General features: G+C 47.2%; 2 protein-coding genes across 6 annotated transcripts in view; one reads left to right on the forward strand and one right to left on the reverse strand.

Annotated features, from left to right (window-relative positions):
• PRPSAP2 (phosphoribosyl pyrophosphate synthetase associated protein 2) overlaps positions 1-1,480 on the reverse strand; it is a 59,013-nt gene extending 57,533 nt beyond the window's left edge. Inside the window, exon 1 of one of the 2 annotated variants that reach the window (XM_033914823.1) lies at positions 1,099-1,480. The gene's annotated coding sequence lies outside the window, so the exon portion shown is untranslated. Of the gene's footprint in view, positions 1-909; positions 1,014-1,098 lie in introns of those variants that run through there. The other variant, XM_033914824.1, reaches the window with a different exon arrangement.
• An 88-nt stretch (positions 1,481-1,568) lies between these two features.
• Positions 1,569-27,662, forward strand: part of SHMT1 (serine hydroxymethyltransferase 1) — a 72,764-nt gene continuing 46,670 nt past the window's right edge. Inside the window, exons 1-5 of one of the 4 annotated variants that reach the window (XM_033914818.1) lie at positions 1,569-1,711; positions 5,987-6,103; positions 8,282-8,427; positions 20,019-20,134; positions 21,810-21,970. In XM_033914818.1, the coding sequence (XP_033770709.1) occupies positions 6,002-6,103; positions 8,282-8,427; positions 20,019-20,134; positions 21,810-21,970 (525 nt within the window). In that variant the 5' untranslated portion in view covers positions 1,569-1,711; positions 5,987-6,001. Of the gene's footprint in view, positions 1,712-1,766; positions 1,787-2,655; positions 2,816-5,986; positions 6,104-7,181; positions 7,224-8,281; positions 8,428-20,018; positions 20,135-21,809; positions 21,971-27,662 lie in introns of those variants that run through there. The other 3 variants (XM_033914821.1, XM_033914820.1, XM_033914819.1) reach the window with 3 other exon arrangements.

A 27,662-nucleotide genomic window follows, 5' to 3' on the forward strand; every position in this document is an offset into this window, starting at 1 on the left:
TTTTATTTAAATATTTTTGTTTATTTGGTGTTTTGTGTCGCCTTTCATTCTGGGGTAGGGAGGGAAATTGGAATGATTTTAATATATATGTATGGAGTGGTGAGGGGGGATATAGGGGAAAAGTGGTTTAGATATTTTAAAATATATTTTGGAAGAATGCTAAAATGTTTATGCAAATGTTTTATTGTGAATTTGATTGTAAAGAATGTCCTTTTTGTATCATATTGTTGTATATTTGTTTGATTCCTTCAATAAAATGTTATAACATAATATATGTTAAATTACTTGAAATGTATTTCTGTTTAATTCATTTATAATAATATTAAAAAACAATCTAAAGTAATAAGGGGGATATAGGAAAATATGTATGCAAATTTAATTGTAATGAATATATCTTTGTATCATATTATTGTATATTTATTTGATTTGATGATTTGATTCCTTCAATAAAATGTTATAATATATTAAAAAAAGGAAAAAAAATTACATGTATAGTACTAAAATTTTGTTTCCGTTAAAAGATAGTGAAACAAACCAAAGTGTCTGGAAACTGAACGTTCTTCTTTTTTTTTTTTTTCCAATTCTTTATTATTTTCAAAACTTACAATAAAAGTGTAACAATAAATACAACATTTTATACTTCAATACCACACTTAATATTCTATCGCTATCTATTTCAGAATTAACCCCCCTCCCTCCTACGTTATAACATTTTATTGAAGGAATCAAATATGATACAAAGAAATATTCATTACAATTAAATTCACAACAAAACATTTGCATACATATTTTTATCATTCCTCCAAAATATATTTCTATATACCTAATCCCCCTCCCTCCTAAACAATCACAACGTCCAACATATAAAATGTCTATATCTCACTTGATTATCCTAACTGAACCTCCCACCTGTAAGTTGGACCGCTGGGCGGGGGCGTGAATTTAAAGGCGATGGACGGGATCATGTCAAACCAAACAAACATTAGGAAGCTAAAGGGGCCGACGCGCGCGTCCCGGAAGGGGGAGAGAGCGCGAGGCGGCAGCTCGCTCCTCCTTCCGCCCACGCGCCCCGCCATCCTCACCGGCCGCCACACGCACCTGTTTCCGCTGTTCCCGGCCGCTGGGCCCGGCGAAGGTTCCGAGGGAGGGGAAACGGGAGCAGTTGCGACGGGAGGCGCCTGTTCCGCCCCACGGGATGACTCGCAAACGCTGCAAATGGCGATGGCGACGGCGGCGGCCACAGCAGGAGCTTTTTCAGCGCGAGCCCAGAGACTGTCGATGGCGGCGCGCTCCACCGCCGGAGGAAACGCGTGAATCGAGCCCCGAGGTCATCGAGCGCCCTCCCTTTCCCGCGCGTCGTACCCGCCGGGTTTGCAGGGAGGGAGGGGGGCGGGGTTAGGTTCGATGAGCACGCGCACAAATAGAAACGCTTAAAGAGATGGTCAGCGTTAACGTCACATCTCAATCGCCCTCGCGCGAGGACTCTTTCGTCTTTCTTTTTATTGGTTGAGCAAAGGCCGCCGGAGGGGAGGGGAGGAGAAGGGGGCGGGACACCGGGCGCGCGGAATGCCTCCTCTCAGCCCGCCCATTGGTTGAGTTCCCCGAGGCGTGGGCGCACACGCGCAGCCGGGCGGGAGGAGGGTCGGCGTGGTGGCGCGTGGAGCCTTCATTTCACGTGCGGCGCTGAGGCGGAGGCGACCGGAGGGTCGGGGTAAGAGACGGCTGTTAGACACCCCGAGTGCACGTGCGGCTTTTTAACGTTGTCGGTGGGTCGGAGTTGTGGACTGTGAGTCCCCCTCCCCCCCTTTCCTAGTTGCTAATTGTTCTCTCGGTCGCTTTTTAGCTACTTTGGGACAGTTGGGGAAGTTCCAAATACCTCAGTTTTATTTTATGTTATAACATTTTATTGAAGGAATCAACCAAATATACAACAATTTGATACAAAAAGACATTCTTTATAATCAAATTCACAATAAAACATTTGCATAAACATTTTATCATTCCTCCAAAATATATTTTAATATATCTAAACCACTTTTCCCCTATATCCCCCCCTACCTCAGTTTTATTTTAACGGGCTCTAAAAACGAACAAAGAAAGAGATGACGGGTTTATTGATTTTGCATTTCTAGCTCAGGACTTGGGCGGCTTGATTTTTCTTTCAAACATTGATTTAGTTTGAAGTCATTGCAATACAAAAGATTCATAAACGCAGAGTGAACGGTGAACACTTTTATAGAATAAAGTGCAAAAAAAAAAAATGTAATAACGCAATTGTTCTTGAGTTACAGAGAATTGGCTGAGGAATTTGAAGAATTGTAATAAAGGTGATCTTGGTATAATAGAACCTAGTTCCACCACATGTATCATGAGAAATGTCAATTATCTTTTCAGTTATTAATAACTAGTTTTAAAGCTGTGGAAAGAAGTCAAAAGGGGTCTTGGGGGGGGGGGGGGAAATCCTGTCTTTTCTCTTGCTGAAACACTGTTGCAGCTGAAGTGACCCTTTGATCCTCTGGCATCAGCCCTGACCTAGGTGTGCACTTGCCAGAATAGCCTTGAGTTAATATTTAAAAGCTGTTGATCAGCCAATGTAGCAGGTTGGCCAAGTGTCGCTCATGCTTTTATAACGTGACAGTCATGCGCTGTATGTACCGGGAGCCCGTGCAAAGGTGGTGTGGGCCCCTAGGCAAAACCTTCAGGCTCGCCCCCTTAACACATGAGTTTCCACCTCAGGCAGCGGAGGGTGAAGTGACTTACCCAAGGTTGGATTGTGGTGGGATTTGAACTTGGCTTCTACAACTCTAATCAATAGGTAGGCAGCAATTGTGATAATTGAACAAATGTTTTATAAAAGTGCAATTTTTAAAAAAAATTGGGCTTATGGGGTATTTTGTTTGTGTGGCTGTCAGTACCTGTTGTTTTGCTGGCTTCAAGAAGCTGCTGCCCTAGATGACTGCCTAGAGACTTATCTAGTGATAGTGCTAGCTCGGCACATCTGCACATACCCTACTGCGCACATATAGATAGATGTTTGGAATTATATTTCATATAATCCAAGCTCTTCAGCCTTGCAACCTTTCACTCCATTACTTTCAAATTCCTATTTCCCTCCACACACAACATATTACCATACTGATTCTTGCATTCCGCAGATGTCGACTAGGAATCATTGCGGCTTCCATAATATTAGAAATGATACAGAGGTATAGACCACATACATATGGGTACGTTATAACAGGTCAGTGCAATATTATCCCTTTCATCAGAATGACCTTGTAAAACCAGTTAATGGGCCTAATACTTGTAAATACTAAACATTTGGAAGCACTGGTTGATAATAAGTAGACTGGATAGGCTATATCAGTAGTCGCCAACTCGTGGCCCGCCAGGTACTATTTTGAGGCCCTCAGTATGTTACCATTGTTCTGGAATGTTGCCTGCCTCACTGCTGTAACCTCACGCAAGCGCTTTCCTGTGTCTGTACGCGATTGTGAGGTGGAGTGGAGAGGACAATCGCATATAGATGCAGGAAAGCATTTGCATGAGGTTACAGCAGTGAGGCAGGCAATGTTCCAGAACGTAAGGTGGCAGTGTGGCTTGTGCGTGTGCACGTAATCTCGTGAACTCTCTTGATGGTGACTGCTTGATGTAAGATAGGGGTTGTGTCTGGAGGAGGTGAGAGCTGAAGGCGGTTGCGGACGTGACCACCGGACACTTAAGGCACAAGTTTTCTAGTCACAAGTCGGATATTGATTATCCCATGGAGGACTACACCAACAATCTTGTCTCTTGCAGTTGATACTTTAGATTAGAATTATTAATTTAATTGCAATGAATATCTCTTTGTATCTTATTATTGTATATTTATTTGATTCCTTCAATAAAAATGTTATACTATAGATTAGAATCTAAATCACAATTTTGCATGAGGTAAAACTCTTTATAAAAGTTTATAATCTTTCCTTAATTGGTTCTGATAATTTCAGCTGAAAGCAGTGCAACATGCAGAAAGTGGAAAAACTATCTAAACTTCACTTTCTGCATGTTGCACTGCTTTCAACTGTGTATAGCTGAAATTATCAGAACCAATTAAGGAAAGATTTATAAACTATAAAGAGTTTTACCTCATGCAAAGTTGTAATTTCTTTAATAAGACATTAACTATTTTTTTCTGCGGTCTTCCAAGTACCTACAAATCCAAAATGTGGCCCTGCAAAGGGTTTGAGTTTGAGACCGCTGGGCTATATGGTCTTTATCTACTCATTTTATAGGGTGATAGTTCTCTTAGGGCCCCTTTTATCAAACAGCGGTAGAGCTTTTTTTACCTGGGCCAGCGAGGTAAATGTTCTGACACTCATTCAGTTCCTGTGAGCGTTGGAGCATTTACCTCGCTGGTCCATGGTAAAAAGCTCTACTGCGTTTTGATAAAAGGGGATCTTAATAAGTACTACTGTTGACCTACATAAGAGCTGCCAAACTGGGACACCATGGAGTTATACAAGGGCATTATTATATTCTCACACCAGTTCAGTCCACCCTACCTCTACAATATAATTTGTACCCTGCTTTTACTGCAGCTTCTTTGTGCTGCCTAAGGCAACCACCTAGTATCCCTGCTAAACTAGCCCACATCAATCCTGAATAATATACTACAGTATGTTTAGATTGTAAGTAGAGAATGACACAGAGATGAATTTTTCCTGTCCCCGTGGGAATTCATTTTCCTGTCCCATTGAGTTCTTTTTCTGTCCCTGCCCCATTCCTGCAAGCTCTGTCCTCATCTGCTCAAGCCTCAAACACTTTAAAATCATAAGTGTTCAAGGCTTGTGCGGTTAAGACAAATGAGGCAGGGATGGCGGCAAAAGTCGTGGGGATGGAATGGAAAAATTGAGTTCCTGGGGGACGGGGAAAAATTTGTCCCCATGTCATTCGAGCAGGAACTGTCTTTTTTGTGACTGTTCAGTGCTGCATACATCTCGTAGTACTATAGAAATAATTAATAGTATAACTTTTTTTAATCAGGTATTGATAGACCTCAATAAGAACATAAACAGCTATACTGGGTCAGACCAATGGTCCATCCATTTAGCCTACTGTTTTGCCTCCAGGTGTAGCCAATCCAGGTCACAATCCAAATGGTAATAGATTTTGCAGAAATCCAAATAGTAACAACATATTATGGTACCCTGATCTACCCTGTAAATTTTTTAAGCTTGAAAGTCTTATATACCTCCTTCCTTAAACAATGCTTAATTTATAAGCAGAATGCATAACTATTTACTACTATTTATTATTTGTGCAGCACTGAACATTTAACATACAATAGACAGTCCCTGCTTAGAAGAGCTTACAATCTAATTTTGACAGGACATCTCAGGGTTGAGGAGATTATGGTAGTTGAAATGATAAAGTGGGTATAGGTATCTGACAGCAGTGAGTGGGAGTTAAGAGTTGCAAGTAGTTTCAAAAAAGTGGGCTTTTAGCTTGGATTTGAATACTGCTAGAGGCGGAGCATGACATATTGACTCAGATAGCCTGTTCCAGGCATACGGTGCGGCAAGAAAGAAGGGACGGAGTCTGGAGTTGGCAGTCTTGATTACCTACCTCTAATACTGCCAAGTAACGTTCTGATAAGTGGAGTCCTAGATCCAGAGCCAGCAAATCCATACTTTGCACGTTTGGATTGGGATTTTCAACCAGCCTATGATATTAGTTGGACATTTGTACCTTCTTGGGGTTGGAGAGTTCAGTGGTCATAGTTACAGAGAGTAGTCAGAAGAATAGTTAAGTAAGATAAGATCAAATTTGACATATTAAAGATTTCAAACATGTATCTTCTTTTATTGCTTTTCTTAATGTTTTGTTTTGTTTTTTCCAGAATCTGGCACTTGTATAATTCATAGCCAAAAGATCCTTTTTGTCATAATGTTTAGGACTAACTAACCACCTTTCAAAATGTTCTTCCCACGTTTCTTATTTCCAGGACAAGAATTCCATAATGGAGAATATTCTTGTTACCAATGGAGAACGTAGCAGTGCTGAACTCTGGTCATCCCACAATAAAATGGTGCTGGAGCCTCTAGAAACCAATGATGCTGAGGTAAGGTGACAGCTGTGCTTTTGAGATATTAATGATATTATTCTCCCGGCTCTAAAGATTTTGGGAATAGATAGTCCTTTAATGCACTTTTTTCTTTTTTTTATTGCATTATATTCTAATTTGCATTTTTGACTTTCCGCTGAAAAAAAACAGGATGAGATAAATTAATAAGAAAATTCAGTCTGCTGTTATAAGACACTTTTTTTTTTATATTGAGATGAGTGTTCCACATCTTATTTAGTTGTGAGCATATGTTTCACCAGTATATTCTTCCTTTTTTCTTTCTCCAATGGATTTGGCATTGTATAGAGTAGTGTGATAATATTTTAATTATGAATCTTTAAGCATTAAGCCCCCCCCCCCTTATAAAGCCATGTGAGTTTTTTTTTATCATTGACTGGAGCAGTTTTTAGCTCCAACGCGCATAGGAATTCTATGAGAGTCTAAGCTAATACAGTTGTAACCAATGATAAAAAAGCCTAACACGGCTTCGTAAAAGAGGGGATAAATGTTGTTACTAATACAATATAGTAAATGAATTTCCTGCGCAAACAGCATACAATTCCTTATGGATGGGCTGTGTATCTCAGCTCTCGAGTTGGATTTTAGAAGCCATCAATCGTTTTATCACAGCTCCGCCTCTTTGCCTTCCTGGGCAGTGGCCTCTCTCTTCAGTCTTAACTTCTACAAGTGAGTTGAGAAGGTGTCTCTTCCTCTGCTCTTCACTAGATTTGTTATTTTCGGGTATTAGTCTGATCTTCTTGCTAAGAGATTCCCTGTAGTCCTAGGACTGCTCTGCAGTGAGAAGCGTCAGTTGTTGGGATCTGCAGCTAGGAGGGCAACCCTTCTGAAAGCACCTGCCTGGCCGGCCTGCTCTAACACTTGGAGATGGTGGAATAGGTTCCCTAGGAGCAGTGCTAAGTCTTGCGGAGTCAGGCGCTTGAGTGCAGACTGATTAGACTCTGCGACTGGCCGGGAGGCTTGGCCGAGTTTGGCTGTGCCCCTTCAAAGAATCATGTGGGAGTGTAAGCGGTTGACCCTTGCTTGTCTGAGGCAGAAATTATTTCTCCATTTCTAACTGCAGTGAGAAGCTGATGCAGGCACAGCACAAGGCAGTTCTGTGAGTACATATCATTATTGTCTATGGGAAAATCGGGGTGGGTCAGAAATTGGCAAAACTAAGGTTTTCTGGGGCTCTCCCAAGGGTCTCCCACATCTAAAATCTATTTTCTGTATTTTTTTGAACTTTTAGTTTTGCTCCCACAGGCCCAGACTGGCTAGGTTGCAGATCAGACTCCATACCTCTTTTGTCTCGGGGCTCTGAGTCAGTCCAGGATGATTCTGGGGTCCATCCACCAGGATGCCTCAGCAGCAATTGATCAGGGTGATGATCCCTTAATATGCTGGCTGTTTCAGTCTCTATCCACCATTTTATAATGGATACGGTGAAGGAACTGAATCTGGAAGCACAGCCTTCTACTTCCCAGTGCACATGAGCAGCTCTGCTGCTCAGATCTCCTTTTTTTCCAGCGCATCCAAACATCACTGCACTGGTTATAAAGGAGTGGGAGACGCCAGTATGCTCCTTAGAGGTGGCAAAAGCTATGTCTAGGCCTTATCCCATGGCATCAGAATTCCAGCAGCTGTCTGATCAGCCAAAAGTGGACTCTGCAGTGGCTCAAGTCCTCCTTGTTATCCTTTCCTCTTTTAGGAGTTATCACTTGCTTTGGTACAGACTGGTCACTGCCCAGGGAGACAAGGAGGTGGAGCTGAGAAAAATGATTAATGGCTTCTACAATCCCAATTCATAAGTTGGGGTACACAACCCATCCATAAGGAATCATATGCTAGTCTACAGGAAGGAGATTACACAATACAACACAACTTCTTATATCCCATAATTTTCAACAGAGAATCATTGCGACTTACAGCAAGATGGGTTACATTTGTGGTATAGTGCTATTGATAAGTGAGTTTAATATTGTCAGGTTAGTTTAAGGGATGGCAGTCTGTGGGATGAAGAGGGCTGGGAAGAGTTGTGTCTAGTGGGTAAGAGATATGTTTGTAGTCTTTTCCTGAACAGGCAATGTGTAGGTAAGAACCTAATTCTTCCCTCTGCTTACAAGGCAGTTTTGTGCCACATGGGGACCAAGTCCAGTGACCTTCTTTTCTTTCAAGGTATATGAAATAATTAGAAAAGAGAAACATCGACAGAGGTTTGGTTTGGAGTTGATTGCCTCTGAGAATTTTGCTAGCCGAGCAGTCCTGGAAGCCTTGGGTTCGTGTTTGAACAATAAATACTCGGAGGGATACCCAGGCCAGAGGTAGGAAGCATGGAAATTCACTGTACAGAGATCTTCCATGTGTGGCATCCTCTTTTTGACCATCCTTCTGTGTAAGGGGAGAGAGTGGCGCAGTGGTTAAAGCTACAGCCTCAGCACCCAACGCCCGCTTGGACAGACAGGGAAAATGCTTGAGTACCTGAATAAATTAATGTAAACTGTTCTGAGCTCTCCTGGGATATTAGTATAGAAAATTGAATGAATAAATTATGAGTAAGCACACTAAGCTCCAGTAAATGTGAACTTAACCCCAGCTTAAGAACTTAGCATGGGGCACGCTGAGGTGCCCTTCGGTAAATTTCAAATGAGCACATGCGTTCCAAGTATTAAAATATATTTTTAATTTTTTTGGCTGAGGGAGTGTCGGTGGGGGGGCAACAAGCGTGGGCATTTCTGTGCTAAACAGCGCATCTCCATTCCTTTGGGCTGATTACTGCATGATTAGCACGTGATTCCTTAGGGCTGCACTTTGAAAATCGGCACCGGCTGTGTGTCATTCGCACTTAGGCGTTGTTAACAGAACAGCGGCTAGCTAGGGTTTTAAAGGCCTACATTACTAGTGCCTGCATTTTTGGGGGTGGGGTTTTTTGGGGTTTTTTTGAGAATTGGGCCTAGCAAAACCTAAGGTCATTTCCGCTCCTAACTGCACCTACTTTATTAACAAGTTTTTAATTGATTTTATATAACGTCATCAATTACCATGCTGGACTAAGGTGTCTTGATTGCTCCTATCAGTGCCTAACTTACAGCGCTATTTATAGAATATGGGCGTTACTGCTTACAAAACAGGTGTCGGTAAAGACTTGAGTTCTAATGGCAAAATTAGGACGGGGCCGTTAATTTGGAAAAAGAAAAAATACCTCTAAAGTAATCTTGCAGTTTCATCTGACTACATTTGTTTCATAGTTTTCTATTAATTTTTTGTTAGAAAATTACTTTTTTTGTGGCTGAGTTTTAGGGACTGAAAAGGCAGCAAAGGGAAGTGCTCAGCAAGAATTGTATACATGTGCGAAATGTAAAATACATATCATCATTGTGTATCCAGGCCAAAAGTCTGCTGCTTTTAAAAAATAAACATGTACTTATTTCCCAAAAAGAAAAAATAGCCATTTTTCAGCAGAGCTAAAAATGGTCTTGACGTGCAGGAAAGACCCCTCACTAAGGCCACTTTTTAGCGTGCCTTAGTAAAGGACCCCTTAGTCAATTGCCCATAATGTTGCCAACCTGATTCAGTCATCCTGACATTATGGGATAATTTAATTGGTGCCTCTTAACTGCAAACCTGCTTATGTAATTACAAGCATACATAAAAGTAGCTTAATTTTCAGACACAAGGTACATATAAATTGTGTTTGAATGTTGAGTTGCTATATGATTAAATATATGTATGTAATTTTGCCCACCGGAAACAGTATAAAGTTCCCAGTGTAATTAGCGTGCTGTTTCCATGCACTGTTTGTGAATTCAATACATGCTTTTATTGTAAATTAATGCTGTTATTTTTAAATAGTAGAGATTCTATTGTAGCACATGGGATCTGATTCTATAAGTGGTCCCTAGATTGGCAGTGCCAAGCCGATTTCTGCAAAGAATTTGAACATTTTTTAAATTGGCTTAAATGGTATGATAATTGAAAATGCCTTTAAAAGCCAATTTAAAAAAACCCAAAACAAAACAATTACTTCTGCGTGGAAATTGGCATGGTGCCTACATCAAAGTAAAAACCTGCGGTTACCCAAGAGTGGTCATGGTTGGGGCGGAGTTTGGACATGGAATGACTTAGGCATTGGTAAACACTGGCAAATTAAGTCAGGAAAACCCTGACCTAATATATCTATGCCTAACTCTGTTGCCTACTGGTGCCTAAATTGAATTAGGCACGATTCTAGAAAGCAGTGTCTCTCAAACTGTGTGTCATGGCACAAGTGGTATGCCATAAAAGATTCCAGAATTTTATTTTTAAAAATTTCCTTCATAAGACTACGCTAGCATGGATGACATATACTTTGCGTACGCAAGAGTCTGTCAATGTTATGAGCATCTGTGTGTCCAGACAAGCATCATTCTTTTGATGTGATTGGTCCTTGAAAATGAATGGCTGATAATTTTATTTTATCCCAGGACAAGCAGGCATGATATTCTCACATGTGGGGTGACGTCATCTACGGAGCCCCAGCGCGGACAGCTTTTCAAGCAAACTTGCTAGAAGTTTCAAGTTTGCACACTGCACCACGCATGTGCTAGCCTTCTTGCCCACTAGAGGGCGCATCCCCACCTCGTGGTCCTCAGTTCATTTTCATCCGCGGAGCCAGAAGCCCTGTGGAGAATTTGTGCTAATTGTGCCTTCTGTCGCCGCGGCTGTGTAGGGATTTTCGCACGGTCGCTGCGTTTTTTTGTCTTCTTCTTTCTTTATTTTCTTCTTTTTCAAAAAAAAAAAAAAAAAATCTTTTTCGTTCCGTTGCTACCGGGGGCTCCCGGTAGCCGTGGCCGAGGAACCTCGCTTGTTCCCGGCTCTCTTTTGGGCCCATGTCCCGGCCCGTAACGGGCTTTAAAAAGTGCGGGCGCTGTGAGCGGCTCCTTTCAATTACTGACCCGCACGGGTGCTGTTTGCGGTGTTTGGGGCCCCATCACCCGACAGCGTCCTGCGAGAAGTGTGCCACTTTCCAGAAGCGGGCACTTAAACGCCGCAAAGCCCGCATGGCGGAACTTTTTTCTGTCGAGTCCCCTCCGGGGAAGGCCTCGAGTTCGGCCTCGGCTTCGGCCCCGGCCTTGACCTCGGCCTCGATGTCGGCATCGACCTCAGCTTCGGCACCCTCGGCTTCGCCTCGGGCCTCGATGCCTTCGAAACAGCCCAAGGCCTCGGGTAAGTCTCCGCTTCCCTCCTCAGCTCCAGGATCGTCCAAAAAGCCATCCTCGGGCTCGTCGGCGGGTGGGTCCGCCTCTGTTAAGCCCAAGTTGCCCGCGTCCGCTGCCCCGAGGGAATACTCGAGACCGAGGTCGCCCTCTGAGGAGCAGCGGCAGGTCTTGCCACAGGGAATGTCTATCCCTGTGTTCCAAGAATTGCTCCGGGCGTTAATCGCCTCGGAGCTCACCGGGGCCATTGACCAACTGCAGCAGGCTTCGGCCTCGGCTACTTCGGCCTCGGCTGCTTCGGCCTCGGTGGCCCCGCAGTTGGCGACCTCGGCCTCGGGTACCGGGGCTTCGGCTCCCGAGGCGCCCACGGCCTCGACCTCGGCGGTACCCTCGGACCCGGCTTCGCGGGATCCGCCGGAGCGTAGCGTGCGCCCGAAGGACAAGGTGCGCCGTGTGCGACGAATCTCATCTTCGTCCTCGGGGTCCTCGCGAGGTTCATCGCCCTCGGGCAGGTCTCGAGCGAGGCGCAAGCCGAGGAAGGCCAAGCGGTCTCGGACCTCGCCTCGGCGACGTGGTCGCTCGTCGCCGGCCGGGGCCGATGCCTTGCAGGTGCGGGACCTGCGTGTCGATAACCCCATTTTGTTCCGGTCTCCGGCCAGGGAGAGCTCTCGGGCTTCCTCGCCGGGGCCGAAGGGTCGGGCTTCGGTGCCTCGGACCCCGGGGGGATCCCCGAGGGGTTCCTTCCGACGCACCCGGTCTCCGACTCCGTCGAGGTCGCAGGACTGTGCCTCGTTGGGGTCGGGGTCGGGGAGGGAGCCCAGATACTCTCATGAGGCCTCTCCCTTCGGCTCCGCCGGGAAGTCACGGTCTCCCTCTCCTCCTGCAAAACCCTCATCCTTTACCAGGTTTGTACAGGATATGGCGGCGGCTTTGGGTGTCGACTTGTCTGAAGGGTCCACTCACACCAAGGAGTTCTTGGAGGAGCAGGATCTTCCTGCCCCTCCTAGGGAGTCCCCGCGCCTTCCGATTAACAAGGTCCTCTGTCAGACCTTCCTGCGGAATCTTGAGGCTCCTTTGACGGTCGCGGTGGTCCCCTCCAAAATGGAGTCTAAGTATCGCACCCTCCCCATCAAAGGGTTTGAGAAGGGCCAACTTTCCCATACCTCACTCCTCGTGGAATCAGCGGTCAAGAAATCGCAACCCTCCAGGGTCTCGGCGACGGTCCCGCCGAGTAGGGAGGGCCGGACCCTTGACAAATTTGGCCGTCGTCTCTATGCGAACTCTCTGATGGCTGCAAGGGTCTTGAACTATGCTTTTTCGTACTCTTCCTTCCTCCGTACGATGGTGAAGGACCTCCCCTCTTTCCGTGAGGTGATGCCGGAGTCGCATAGGGACCGGTTCGCCACCTTTAGTTCGAATCTGACCCAGCTGCGCCTATATTTATTCCACGCAGTTTATGATGCGTTTGAACTCGCCTCGAGGGTGTCCGCCTGTGCAGTGGCCATGCGCCGGCTGGCGTGGCTTCGGACCCTCGAGATGGAGTCGAATTTGCAGGAACGCCTGGCAAATTTACCTTGTGTTGGGGTGGAGTTATTTGATGACTCTCTGGATGCGGCGACGGAGCGACTGTCTAAACAGGAACGCTCCCTGGCCTCTCTGGTGCGGCCGAAGCCTAAGGCTCCTGCCCAGCGTCCCTTCCGGCAGCCCCCGAGGAGGTACCCTCAGAAGTCCACACCGGCCTTCTCCAGACCGCCCCCTCGGAGACAGCCCCAGCAGAATAGGGGTGGCCCCTCTAAGCCTGCCGCGCAGGGGGCCGCCAAGGCCACGCCGTCCTTTTGACGGGATACGCGGTTGGGGGCGGGCCCCCACCGCAATATCGCGCCACTCCCTCCCCATCGGGGGTCGGCTGACGGCCTTTGCCGGGGCCTGGTCAGCGATCACGTCGGACGCATGGGTGCTCAGGATAATCTCAGACGGCTATTCGCTAAACTTCTCCTGTCCGCCTCCGGACTTGCCCCCCGGGGCTTGCCCTCCCAATCGGAACCAGCTGGCCCTTCTCCTGGAGGAAGCCAGGGCCTTGTTGAGTCTCAGGGCGGTCGAGGTGGTACCTCGCGATCAGATGGGCCAGGGGTTTTACTCCCGTTACTTTTTGGTCCCAAAAAAGACCGGGGACTTGCGCCCCATTTTGGACCTCCGGAAGCTCAACAAGTTCCTGGTCCGGGAGAAGTTCCGTATGTTATCGCTCCCGGTTCTCTATCCACTTTTGGACGAGGGAGATTGGATGTGCTCCCTGGACTTGAAGGAAGCTTACACCCATGTTCCGGTGCATCCCGCTTGCCGCAAGTTCTTGCGTTTTCAGGTCGGGGATTTGCACCTGCAGTATCGGGTTCTTCCCTTCGGGCTGTCATCTTCCCCTCGGGTATTCACCAAGTGTATGGTGGTGGTGGCGGCGGCCCTGCGCTCGCGGGGTCTGCAGGTCTTTCCCTATCTGGACGATTGGCTGATCAAGGCCCCGTCCAGGGAGGGGGTTATCTTAGCGACCCGACAGACTATCAGTCTTTTGCAGGACCTGGGGTTCGAAGTAAACTTCCCCAAGTCTCAGTTGCGTCCGGCGCAGTCTCTCCAGTTCATTGGAGCCGTGCTGGACACGGTTCGCCTCCGCGCTTTTCTCCCCCCGCCTCGACGGGAGACACTGCTTCGGTGGAGTCGCCATTGTCAAGGGCAATCGCAAATGTCGGCCCAGCACATGATGGTTTTGCTGGGCCACATGGCGTCGACGGTTCACGTTACGCCGTTCGCTCGCCTGCACTTGAGAATCGCGCAATGGACTCTGGCGTCGCAGTGGCGACAGGATCGCGATCCGGTGTCCTCCCGGATAGCAGTGACTCCTTGTTTACGTCGATCGCTCCGTTGGTGGACCGTCTCTTCCAATTTGTCAGGGGGTTTGCTGTTTCTCGTTCCTCCTCACACCAAGGTCTTGACGACGGACTCCTCCGAGTATGCGTGGGGAGCGCACCTGGACGGTCTGAGGACGCAAGGTCTGTGGTCGGCCGAGGATCGTCGGTGCCACATCAATGTGCTGGAGCTTCGCGCCATTTTTCTAGCTGCGCGAGCTTTTGTCCACCTACTACGCGACCAGGTGGTACTCGTGCGGACGGACAACCAGGTAGCGATGTACTATGTAAACAAACAGGGGGGTACGGGCTCTTGGCCCCTGTGTCAAGAGGCCCTCCGCCTTTGGGACTGGGCGATCTCCCAGAACATGTTCCTGCGGGCGGTGTACATTCAGGGAGAGCAGAATCAGCTGGCCGACAAACTCAGTCGTCTTCTCCAGCCGCACGAATGGTCTCTGAACTCCCGAGTACTTCGCGAGGTTTTCGACCGCTGGGGTACTCCTCAGGTGGATCTGTTTGCCTCTCCGGAGACTCGCAAGCTACCCCTCTATTGCTCTCGGATTTACTCTCCGGATCGTCTCGAGGCGGATGCCTTCCTCCTCGAATGGGAGGGGAGGTTCCTTTATGCGTTTCCGCCGTTTCCTCTGATTTTGAGAACGCTGGTTCATCTCAGATCGACCGGAGCCTCCATGATCCTCATTGCGCCTCGTTGGGCCAGGCAGCCCTGGTTCTCCCTTCTTCTTCAACTCAGTACCAGGGAACCTCTGCTTCTGCCGGTGTTTCCCTCTCTGCTGTCTCAGAGTCGGGGTTCGCTGTTGCATCCCAATCTTCAGTCTTTACATCTGACTGCTTGGTTTCTCTCCCCCTGACTTCGATTCCGGTGTCTCGGGCCGTGAGGGACGTTTTGGAGGCCTCGCGTAAGGTCTCGACTCGGCTTTGCTATACTCAGAAATGGACCAGGTTTACATCCTGGTGTTCTTTGAATAGTCTGGAACCAGTTTCGGTGCCTGTGGCTTCGGTTCTGGAGTATCTTTTGCATTTGTCTGAGTCTGGCCTGAAAACGACTTCCATTCGGGTACTTCTCAGTGCCATTGCTGCATTCCATCGGCATCTTGAGGGTCGTTCTCTCTCTCTTCATCCTCTGGTGACGCGTTTCATGAAGGGGCTAGTGAATATCCATCCTCCTCTGAAACCTCCTCCGGTGGTGTGGGATCTTAATGTGGTCTTGGCTCAGCTTATGAAGCCTCCCTTTGAGCCCATCGACAAGTCGCACCTTAAGTTTCTTACTTGGAAAGTAGTCTTTTTGATTGCTCTCACGTCTGCTCGTAGAATTAGTGAACTACAGTCTTTGGTGGCGGATCCTCCTTTCACGGTGTTTCATCATGATAAGGTGGTTCTCCGCACCCATCCCAAATTTTTACCTAAAGTTGTGTCTGATTTCCACCTCAATCAGTCTATTGTCCTTCCGGTGTTTTTTCCGAAGCCCCATTCTCATCCTGGTGAGGCGGCGCTTCATACCCTTGACTGTAAGAGGGCGTTGGCTTTTTATCTCCAACGTACCAAGTCTCATCGGAAGGTTACTCAATTATTTTTGTCCTTTGATCCTAATCGTTTGGGACACCCGGTTTCAAAGCGCACCTTGTCCAACTGGTTAGCTGCTTGTATTTCTTTTTGCTACGCTCAGGCTGGTCTCCCGCTTGCGGGTCGTGTTACGGGTCATAAAGTCCGGGCGATGGCAGCTTCTGTGGCTTTCCTCCGTTCTACGCCTATGGAGGATATTTGTAAAGCTGCCACTTGGTCTTCGGTTCATACGTTCACCTCCCACTACTGTCTGGACACTTTGTCCAGAAGCGACGGCCGGTTTGGCCAGTCGGTGTTACGTAATCTGTTTTCATAATTTGCCATCCTCCCACCTGCCCTTTTTTGGTTGGCTTGGAGGTCACCCACATGTGAGAATATCATGCCTGCTTGTCCTGGGATAAAGCACAGTTACTTACCGTAACAGGTGTTATCCAGGGACAGCAGGCATATATTCTCACAACCCGCCCACCTCCCCGGGGATGGCTTTCTTTGCTATGATATGGAACTGAGGACCACGAGGTGGGGATGCGCCCTCTAGTGGGCAAGAAGGCTAGCACATGCGTGGTGCAGTGTGCAAACTTGAAACTTCTAGCAAGTTTGCTTGAAAAGCTGTCCGCGCTGGGGCTCCGTAGATGACGTCACCCCACATGTGAGAATATATGCCTGCTGTCCCTGGATAACACCTGTTACGGTAAGTAACTGTGCTTTTTATGCAGTAGTTATCCTAACTTGAGCAACAAAGCAATCAAGGCTTTGTTACTGTTTGGATCTTCTTATCTTTGCAAACTTAGATTTTGAGCTCTGACAGAAATTAAATCGAAAAAAAGAGAGTGACTGCATGGTGGATGATGAAATGCGTGTTTGCTTGTCAACTATCGAACCACATTTTGAGTTAATTTGCACTAAAAAACAAGCACATCCGTCGCATTGAACAGCAATTCTATTCCATCTACTTTAGTTTCACCGTTGTTACAACTACCTATACAAAGCTTAAAGAACTTTAAATAAAGAACTCTCAAATTTAATTTTTTATTGGTTTTGCAATTTTATAATTTCAGTTATAATATACTGTGAAAAACATTTGCTCCATTTATCCCCCCTTTTGCAAAAGCACGGAAGCGGTTTTTAGTACAGTCCAGTGCGCTGAATGCTCTGTGCTGCCCCCGACGCTCATAGAGTTGAGATCATCGGGAGCAGGTCAAAGCATTCAGCGTGCCAGCCTGCGCTAAAAACCGCTTTTGCAGTTTTGTAAAAGGGGGTGTGGGGGGGGGGGTTAGTGTGCCATAAAAAATATTTGTTCCATGTAGTGTGCTGGAGCTAGAAAAGTTTGAGAGACTGCTATAAATGGTGCCTAAATTTGATTGTAATAATTAACACAGGATTCAAGTAATTGCCAAAATTCTATCTTTTTATAAATACTAAATCAGAAATAAATGTATTAAGCATAAAGTGCTGAGACCCACAACCTCGGTGCTTTAATAGTGAAGGTCAAGCAGAGGTTGCTACCGCAACCATCATAGCACTTTCCCGGTCCTGTGCCACTCCTGTTAATTTTATTACAATGCCCCATCCCTGCAAGTTCTGCCATCATTTGCACAAGCCTTGAACACGTATGTTTTTAAAGTGTTTGAGGCTTGTGCAGATGAGGACGGAGCTTAGGCATTGGTGGAATGCGGCATTATGACATCACAATCTGAACTCTAGAACAGTGTTCTTCAACCTTTTTACACCCGTGGACCGGCAGAAAAAAAAGAATTATTTTGTGGACCGGCAAACTACTAGGACTAAAATTAAAAAACCCCATTTCCGCCCCATCTCCACGAGCTCGGTCCCCACAAATCATCTGATCCCATCCACACAAGCCTCAGTTATGATTTTATATTGAATGTATTTTATTAAAGTATAAAAAGAAACAATATTCTGTACAATTGTCATTTTATAAATACAAATAATTCAGAGCAGGATCAACAAAACCCCTGTCTCCCCTCCTCTTCACATATATCCCCTCTACTATCAAGAAAACTGAACAAGCCAAATGCTACACAGAAATATTATGCTAACAGAATACTGCAGTCACACATGACAGGAATAGTTTTAGGGGAGTGCAACTAGGGCAACTGCCCCCTGGTTAGAGAGCGCTCTAAGCCAGCTGGAAGCTAAAGAAGCACTGCCTGGGTTTTGCAATCCCCAGTTATGTCTAACACCAGCTCTAGCAGGATATATATTTCAAATCTGATATATTCTAATCACAAAATAGAAATAAAATTATTTTTTTCTACCTTTTATCGTCTCTGGTTTCTGCTTTCAATCTTCTTTTCACTCTCTTCCTTCCATCGTCTGCCCTCTCTGTCTCTTCAATCCAGCATCTGCCCCTTCCATCCACTGTCTGTCCTCTCCCCCTTCCATATGGTATCTGTCTTCTTTCTATGCCTCTCTACCCTTTCCATCCAGCTTATGCCCCCTCTCTCCTTTTTACATGATTCATTCCAGCTTCACTGCTCTTCATTTTTATCTCTCCTACACCAGATCTATCATCGTTGTCCCTCTCTGCTTATTTTTCTGCTGACCCCTTCCTATTATCAATCTCTCTACTTTCTCATGCCTGTGTCTCCCCTTCCCCTCCTCTAATCTCTCTGCCAGCTGTTTCCTTCCTTTTTTCATTCTCCCTTCCCTCCTCCTCCTGTCCAGCAGTAACTCTCTTCCCTTTCTCCCCTCCCAGCAGCATCTCTCCTTCTCCCTTTCCAGTAGCAGCTGTCCCTTTTTTTTCCTTGCCCAGCAGCTTCCCAGATCCCTTTCCCTCCTCCCTTCCCAGAAGCATCTCTCCTTCTCCCTCTCCAGTAGCAGCTGTCCCTTTTTTTCCTTGCCCAGCAGCTTCCCAGATTCCTTTCCCTCCTCCCCTCCCAGAAGCATCTCTCCTCCCTCTCCAGTAGCAGCTGTCCCTTTTTTTTCCCTGCCCAGCAGCTTCCCAGATTCCTTTCCCTCCTCCCCTCCCAGAAGCATCTCTCCTTCTCCCTCTCCAGTAGCAGCTGTCCCTTTTTTTTCCTTGCCCAGGAGCTTCCCAGATTCCTTTCCCTCCTCCCCTCCCAGAAGCATCTCTCCTTCTTCTTCTCCCTCTGCAGTAGCAGCTGTCCCTTTTTCCCCCCTGCCCAGCAGCTTCCCAGATCCCTTTCCCTCCTCCCCTCCCAGAAGCATCTCTCCTTCTCCCTCTCCAGTAGCAGCTGTCCCTTTTCCCCCCCTGCCTAGCAGCTTCCCAGACTCTGATAGTGGTTTTCTCCCCTCCCAGCAGCTCTTCTTACTTCCCAGCGCAGCAATTCACGAAGGCAGCCTCGGGTCCTTTGTTGTGTCACGCCGCCTCTGAGGAAAGAGGAAGTTGCATCATCAGAGGCAGCCGCGACTCAGCAAAAGCCCTGAGGCTGCCTTCGTGAATCGCTGCGCTGGGAAGTAAAGGAGAGCTGCAGAGAGGGGAGAAAGCCACTGTCGGAGGCTCCCCAAGATCTCTCCGTCCCAGCGCAGACTTCGGATGTTGATCTTGCCGACCGGCAGGAAGTTGAAGTCTGTCAGTCTTGCCGGCCCTGTGTGGACCGGCAAAAATTTCCTGTGGACCGCCACCGGTCCGCGGACCGGCGGTTGAAGAACTGTGCTCTAGAATGTTGCTACTTAGGATTTGAAAGTGTTTGAGGCTTGTGCAGATGAGGACGGAGCTTAGGCATTGGTGGAATGAGGCATTATGACATCACAATCTGAGCTCTAGAATGTTGCTACTTAGGATTGTAAAATGTTTGAGGCTTGTGCAGATGAGGACAGAGCTTAGGCATTGGTGGAATGAGGCATTATGACATCACAATCTGAGCTCTAGAATGTTGCTACTTAGGATTGTAAAGTGTTTGAGGCTTGTGCAGATGAGGACAGAGCTTAGGCATTGGTGGAATGAGGCATTATGACATCACATTCTGAGCTCTAGAATGTGGCTACTTAGGATTGTAAAGTGTTTGAGGCTTGTGCAGATGAGGACAAAGCTTGCAGAATTGGGACAGCGACAGAACTCACGAGGATGGAGATAGGTTCCCATGTCATTCTCTACTTGCCATCTCACTAGTGACTTCATCGCTGAAAGGGGATTCCCATTCCTCAGACATCTTTGTTGTCTGAAGTGTCTCCTCATTTGAACAGGAGTGAAGATCACTGGCATAGGATCCTGGGAACTTGGACAGCTTTGGTTTTATATGTGTGCTCTGCCTTTTGTAGGTATTATGGTGGCACGGAGTTTGTGGATGAGCTGGAGAGGTTGTGCCAGAAGAGAGCTCTGGATGCTTACAACTTGGACCCCCAAAAGTGGGGTGTCAATGTTCAGCCTTATTCAGGTGAGATAGGGTGCTAAGACTGTTTTCCTCCTATTACTTTGAGGGGGGGGGGTGCTTAAGGAGTATAGCAAAGAGATGCTAGTTTCTAAGTAAATTGGAAGCATTTCTGTTAATATAGGGGTTCTCAACCCAGGCCTCAGGATATACACAGCCAGTCTGATTTTCAGGATATCCATGCATGAAATGAATTTGCATGAGTTTTCATTGTGAATATCCTGAAACATCCAGCCACTCTGGTTTTTCCGAGGACTGGGTCGAGAACCCCCTGCTCTAATTATTCAAAAGAAAGTATTTCCTTGTGGTGGTGATCTGTTTTCTATTCTATATAACATTTTATAGCCCCCTCTAATCTCCAGTTAGGTTCTAGGTGGATAACAATATTTAAAAATAATACATCAAGGTTCTCAGCAAATTTACAATAAATCAATTTAAAAAAGTGTTTTTAAAAATTTTCAAAAGATATAACATGAAGAAAGTTTCCTTAATTCAGTAGGAAGATCATTGGAGGTTTTATGTACTTGTGGTTTTAATCTGTATTTTTTTATTATTATTATACCTATACTTCGCCTAGAAATTTATTAATTTTAATAAAACTTGATTCCAAAGTTTGGTTCCTACAGATTCAAAAGATTAACTCTTAAAGACTTCAAACAAATATATAAATTTACTTGTTGAATAACTGAGCTTCATAGAATGCTGGAAACGAGAAGCAATTCTACTTGAAAGAATAACTCTTTTAATAAACCTTCAGGTCCCATACCATATAGCATTTTCTATATCAGTGTTGCCACTTATCCAGGTGAGAGATATATTGGGTAAGGGGAGCGGTGCTGAAATATATTTTGGTTAAAGCCATCACAAGGAGGGTGAGTGCTGCTTAGTTAATAGGATTTGTGGAATCTGACCAGGCTTGCACAGACAGAAGTTCACATCAGAAGTGCATCGCAAATGATGTGATGGTAGGGGCCATCTCTTCTCTTGAGAGGGCTGGTTTTGACCTGGTATGGGGATTGAAGAAAGTGACCAGCACAGAGAGGGACAGAGCACACCATACGGCAAAAAAAAAAAAAAAAGCACAAAGGCCCTCAACAAAGAGGGACTTGTCTTTATTGATCCAACACAAGCTGTGTTTCGGTATACACCGCCTGCATCAGGGGGTCGGCCATTGATCAAATTTTGGGGATCAGAAGCAGTCCTAAAGCAATCTCAAAGTCCTGTGTTACTTCAGCAGGAAAGTGATCCAGGTGGGCTTGAATTGCAGCTCATGCCTGGCATGCCAACAAAAGGGAGCTCTTCACTCCCAATTCTGTTTTTGTCGGTCACAATTTGCATACACGCACAAGTAAAACCATGGAACAAACTGTGAAATAGAGAATGACATGGTGACAGAATTCATCAGGATAACTGCGGGAAATCATCTGGTGTCATTCTTTAGTGTCTTATCTCAACCTCAGCTACACCAGCATTCTTCAGTGCAAGGCTTGAGGGTCAGTGACTGGGCCCATTCATACTCTGGCTCTTCCCTTTCTCCTTAAAGAATGATATGGAGATAGTTTCCCGCGGTTATCTGGGGGGACAGGGACGGTGATGAATTTTGTCAGTGTCATTCTCTACCGTGGAATTTCAGGCCGAGTGCCTCCTGTTTAGATGTACTCACGGGTCTTTTCGATTTCAGGTTCCCCTGCAAACTTTGCTGTGTACACTGCACTGGTGGAGCCCCACGGGCGAATCATGGGCTTGGACTTACCCGATGGTGGTCACCTCACACATGGGTTCATGACTGAAAAGAAGAAAATCTCAGCTACTTCTATATTTTTTGAGTCTATGCCCTATAAGGTAAAAGGGCTTTGGGAGTGGAGCGTGTATTTACCGTATTTTCACGTACACGCACACGAGTATAGCGCGCGAAAAACACAAATCTATGTACAGAAATTTTTATATACCACGCACACCCGTATACCGCGCATGCTGCCCGACTCTTTTCGCCCGCCCCGACTCTCCTCTGGCCACCCCGACTCTCCTTTCCCCCACCCCGACTCTCCTCTCCCCCTTGAAGTCCTGTCCCCACCCTGAAAACCTGATGCCCCCCCCACGTCCGATTCACACCCCCCCCCCGCAGGACCGCTCGCACGCACCCGCACCCCCACCCCGAAGGACCGCTCGCACGCACTCACACCCGCACCCCCACCCTGAAGGACCGCTCGCACCCCATCCTGAGGGAGCTCAAGCCCTCTTGCCCCAGCCAACCGCGGCACCCCCGACACGATCGGGGCAAGAGGGAGCTCAAGCCCTCTTGCCCCCCCCCCCCGACTCCCCGACACGATCGGGGCAAGAGGGAGCTCAAGCCCTCTTGCCCCCCCGACTCCCCGACACGATCAGGGCAAAAGGGAGCCCAAGCCCTCTTTCCCCGTTGACTCCCCAACTCCCCGACAATATCGGGCCAGGAGGGAGCCCAAGTCCTCCTGGCCCTGGCGACCCCTCCCCCCCCCCCGCTAGTTGTTCGGGCCAGGAGGGAGCACAAACCCTCCTGGCCACGGCGACACCCTACCCCCACCCGCACTACATTATGGGCAGGAGGGATCCCAGGCCCTCCTGCCCTCGACGCAAACCCCCCTCCCCCCAACGACCGCCCCCCCAAGAACCTCCGATCGCCCCCCAGCCGACCCGTGACCCCTCTGACCGACCCCCACGACACCCCCACCCCCCTTCCCCGTACCTTTCTGTAGTTGGCCGGACAGACGGGAGCCAAACCCGCCTGTCCGGCAGGCAGCCAATGACGGAATGAGACCGGATTGGCCCATCCGTCCCAAAGCTCCGCCTACTGGTGGGGCCTAAGGCGCCTGGGCCAATCAGAATAGGCCCGGGAGCCTTAGGTCCCTCCTGGGGGCGGGGCCTTGGGCACATGGTCGGGTTGGGGGGAGGGGGGGTTTGCGTCGAGGGCAGGAGGGCCTGGGATCCCTCCTGCCCGTAATGTAGTGCGGGGTGGGGGTAGGTGTCGCCGTGGCCAGGAGGGTTTGGACTCCCTCCTGGCCCGAACAACTAGCGTGGGGGGGTTGCCAGGGCCAGGAGGACTTGGGCTCCCTCCTGGCCCGATATTGTCGGGGAGTTGGGGAGTTGGCGGGGCAAGAGGGCTTGGGCTCCCTTTTGCCCTGATCGTGTCGGGGAGTCGGGGGGGCAAGAGGGCTTGAGCTCCCTCTTGCCCCGATCGTGTCGGGGGTGCCCGGTTGGCTGGGGCAAGAGGGCTTGAGCTCCCTCTTGCCCCGATCGTGTCGGGTGTCGAGACCGCCAAGAGGAAGCAGCAGGACACCGGTAGGAGCTTCTACATGATGGGGGGGGTCGGGAGGCTGTGGGAGTGCGAGCGGTCCTTCAGGGTGGGGGTGCGGGTGGGAGTGCGTGCGAGCGGTCCTTTGTGGTGGGGATGCGGGTGCGGGTGCGTGCGAGCGGTCCTTCAGGGTGGGGGTGCGAGCGGTCCTGCGGGGGGGTGAATCGGACGTCGGGGGGGGGAACTATGTAAAAAAAATTTTGTACAACGCGCTCACGCGTATAACGCGCAAGGGTATGCGCGGTATGTAAAAACCACGTATAACGCACGCGTTATATGCGAGAAAATACGGTACTGTCCTGCAGAAAGAATTGTGGGCCTGGTTGTTGTGTGTGTCTTGCTAGCTCAGGGGTGGGCAACGATGGCTGAAATCCAGTTGGGTTTTCAGGATTTCCCCAATGAATATGTATGAGATCCATTTGCAGACACTAGCTGCTTCTCTGCAGTTAAATTAAATGTTCCTAGAACCATTGCTTGGTTGTCTCTTTTGGAAGAAGGGATGTACAACACCAGTGCTGCTCTCAAACAGCCTCTCTTCCTCTGACCAGTTCCTCCAGTCCATTTTAACAGAGAGATTATTGAATGTCTTGTATTTATAGGACCTTGTAATTTCATATTCTAATCAGAATTTCTGAATCGCACTTATCCAGTGATTTACAAGATAAGAAGTCCATGCAGGGACATGGAGAAGGTTACATTACATTGTAGAGCTGCACAACTCCTGATTTGAATTGATTTACTTTGAGTGAATCGATTCATTTTCAGGAAAAACTGAACTCACTGATTCATCTTCAGCGGCATAAGCCTCCTTGCCGCCAATCTATTCTGTGCAGGCCTGCTCGGACCTGTTTTACTGCTGGAGCCCTTCCTTCTAGTGTAACTTTAAAGTTTCTGTTTTGCGAAGCGCAGGGTTGCATCGGAGGGAGGAATTTTGGCAGGGGGAACGCCTGAGCGGGCCTGTGTTCAGCGTGCGCAAAACCAGTGTGGAGCACAAAAGTTGAACCTTTTTCTCCCTCCTATCACCCTGTGAGGCACCTCCCGACCATTCCCCCTCCTCCATGAGATCCAACATAGACCTCCCAAAGCAGCAGCTGACGAGAAGAAGAAGCACTTGGAACAGGCTGCTTCTGGCCTGCCCCACTAGGGCTTCCCTTTGCCACGTCACTGGTGATGCGGCAGAGGGAAGCCCTGGCAGGCAGGCCACAAATAGTCTGTTCCGAGCGCTTCCTCTTCCCTTCGGCTGCTGCTTTGGGAGGCTTATGTTGGGTCTCACAGGGGGTGTCGGGAAGTGTCTCATGGGGGAGAGGGGGGAGGTGCGGTTGAAGAGACTACAAAATCAACCCACCAGGCCATTTGAAAAAAAAACAACCAATAAAACAAACGCCTGATTGAGCGGGAAAAGTGAATTGAAAAATCAATTCAATAGGCCAAATTGAATCGAATCAAAAATGTTTTCCCTGAATCAGGCAGAACTATTACATTGTAGAGGAAGCTGCTCAGAGAGAACAGGACAGGATTTTGATGAAATGTGTTGTAACCAACGGGTCCTTTTACTAAGGCGCGCTAAATGCTAATGCGTCCATAGACTATACAGGACGCGTTAGCATTTAGAGCGTTCTAAAACAGCTAATGCGCCTTAGTAAAAGGAACACTAAGCTGCTTAGGATGTTTCCTAGGGATGGATAAAGCAGCGTGTAAATTATAATAAAATCAGTACACATCTTCTAGTACCTACCTGGACAGGATTTTGGCGGCCTTTAAAGTTAATTGGTTTTTAATTGGTGCAACCAATTAGTGCACCAGTTAAGTTAGGTGGTGACAGGGCACCTACCGCCATCTAACTTACATCGCATTATCGAGCATTAGCTCATACCTTTCAGTCATAGCTCAAGGCAAGCTTTTTTTTTTTTTAAGGCACGGTTAGGTATATTTCCTGTTCCCGGGGGGCTTACCCAAAATCACAGGGAGTAACGGTGGGATTTGAGTAAGGCTTCTCTGTTTCTTACCATTTGGCTATTTCTCATTCATCCTCCTCCTCGAATGATGATTCGGTATATAAAGTCAAGCATTAGATTAGATTAAATTAGTATTGCTGTTCTTCGTTATATTTGTGATCCTGTATAAAGCAGGTTATTGCATTTTTATTTTTTTTTTAACAACTTCTTCCCTCCTTTATGAGCAGAGCTCTGATGCTGCCCTGGCTGTCCACTTAGCCACTTACCCTTAGCTTTCTTCGCACCAAGGGGCACCAGGCTCTTTCTGAACTCAGAGCCGCTCTCTCCAGTTCCACCTTAGTATTCGAATCCCATATTCTTGACCTTTTAATTAAGTTTCTAGCATCACCTGATTCGGATAGTAAATTTAAAACTGTTCACTGCTGCTTTTCGAAAGTGTAGACCTGAATTTAGAAAAAAAACAAAGTATTTTGGTTGGATCCTTTGGTGGTCAGCTTTGAGAGTCTTGGGTGTGATTTTTGCCTGGCTGACACACACAACACAGCCTTTCGTGTCTTAAGGAAACTTTGCACTCTCGGCATTAGTGTGCTGGCAGGTCCAGAGTTCAACAAAGGATTCTGGGCTATTAAAACAAATCTGACCCTAGGGAATGTTTGCAGATAGACTGAATGGCCGCTGCCCATTTGTTAATAACAAAAGACCTTTTACTTAGAATGCCACTAAATGACTCCTAAAAGACCAGTCTTTGAGATTAACAAAGAACTTTTTGCATAGTAGTGAGGAGTATCCTGCAAAGCCCTGGACTTTCAAAAACATAGTAACATAGTAGATGATGGCAAATAAAGACCCGAATGGTGCATCCAGTCTGCCCAACCTGATTCAATTTTTTTTTTTTTTCTTCTTAGTTTCAAGTTTATTTAAGTCTTGATATACCACTTTTATAGTCAAAACGGTTTCCAATTAATACAAAGTTTTAAAAAGTTAAAAAAAAATAAAGTAAAGAGAACAAATTTACAATTACCATACAGACATAACATGATACACATGAGCAAATGGGGAGGATACATTGCATGAAATAAAAGAAAGGGGAGGTAAAAAAACAAAAGGTTCAAAGAGAATCATTAATGTAAGGCCTGATGTCTGAGATTTTGGATTAAAAAATTAAGTATAAATCTCAAAAGCATCTCTGAAAAGAAATGTTTTAAGATTAGATTTAAAATTATTGAGATTCTTTTCTTGTCTCAAGGTCAGAGGTAAAGTACAATGCGGAAAACAAGATTGTTTTCCGCGTTGTATCATAAAACAGTTGGCGAACTGAAGAGACTGCTAAAAGTTATTGTTGGGAAGAACGTAGAGTCCTATGGATCATATGGGCAAGAATCCAAAGCTCTGCCTGGTACTGTTCTTAGGTTCCAACTGCTGAAGTCTGCCAAAGCTCCCTCCAGCCCATCTACATCCTCCCAGCCATTAAAGCCCTCCCCAGCCCATCCTCCCCCAAACGGTCATATACAGATGCAGACCATGCAAGTCTACCCAGTACTGGCCTTAGTTCTTCAGGTGCTTAAGGAATTCAGACACAAAATGGCTCCTTCAGCTACCAGTTCTTCAGGGGTCACTCCTTTTGTCAATTAAGAGCTATTGTTTCAAACAAATACAAATTGTAACAGAGAAAGATACAGGAAGTTACCTATTTTAGAACAAACTGAAATCTATAAACAGTGGTGTAGCAATGGTGGGAAGTGCCTGAGGTGGTGCACCCCCCTCCCATCCTTTCCCTGAACCTCTTTAACTTCCCCGGCATGTGTAGCATCTCCAAATTGTTGCCCGTGCCATCCTGGCTCTCCCTCTGACCTCGCTTCCTGGTCCCGTGACCAGGAAGTGACATCTGAGGGAGAGCTGAGGCTGGCGCGAGCAGCAGGTTGGGGCTGTTGCTTGCACCAGTGAAGAGCTTAGAGGAGGGGGAGGGGGCAGGGAAGGTGTGTGCAATGGGGGAAGGGTGGAAAGAAGCAGAGAGGAGGAGAGGTGCCGGCACCTCCACCAAGATTGCGCCTGGAGTGGTCAACCCCCCTTCCCCCCCCACCTATACTATGGCACTGCCTATAAAGACAGGCTTCAATTCCCCCTCTTTCTGCTCCTTCTTCTCTGCCTCTTCACCCCTATACACCAACCATTCAGAGACATGCAAACCATTCAGGCAGGACAGGCTCTTTCTGCTCCGCTCTCATACACACAGACATAGACCCCTCCTCAG

This window comes from Geotrypetes seraphini, chromosome 11 (assembly GCF_902459505.1).
Source record: "Geotrypetes seraphini chromosome 11, aGeoSer1.1, whole genome shotgun sequence".
Taxonomy (NCBI): Eukaryota; Metazoa; Chordata; class Amphibia; order Gymnophiona; family Dermophiidae; genus Geotrypetes; species Geotrypetes seraphini.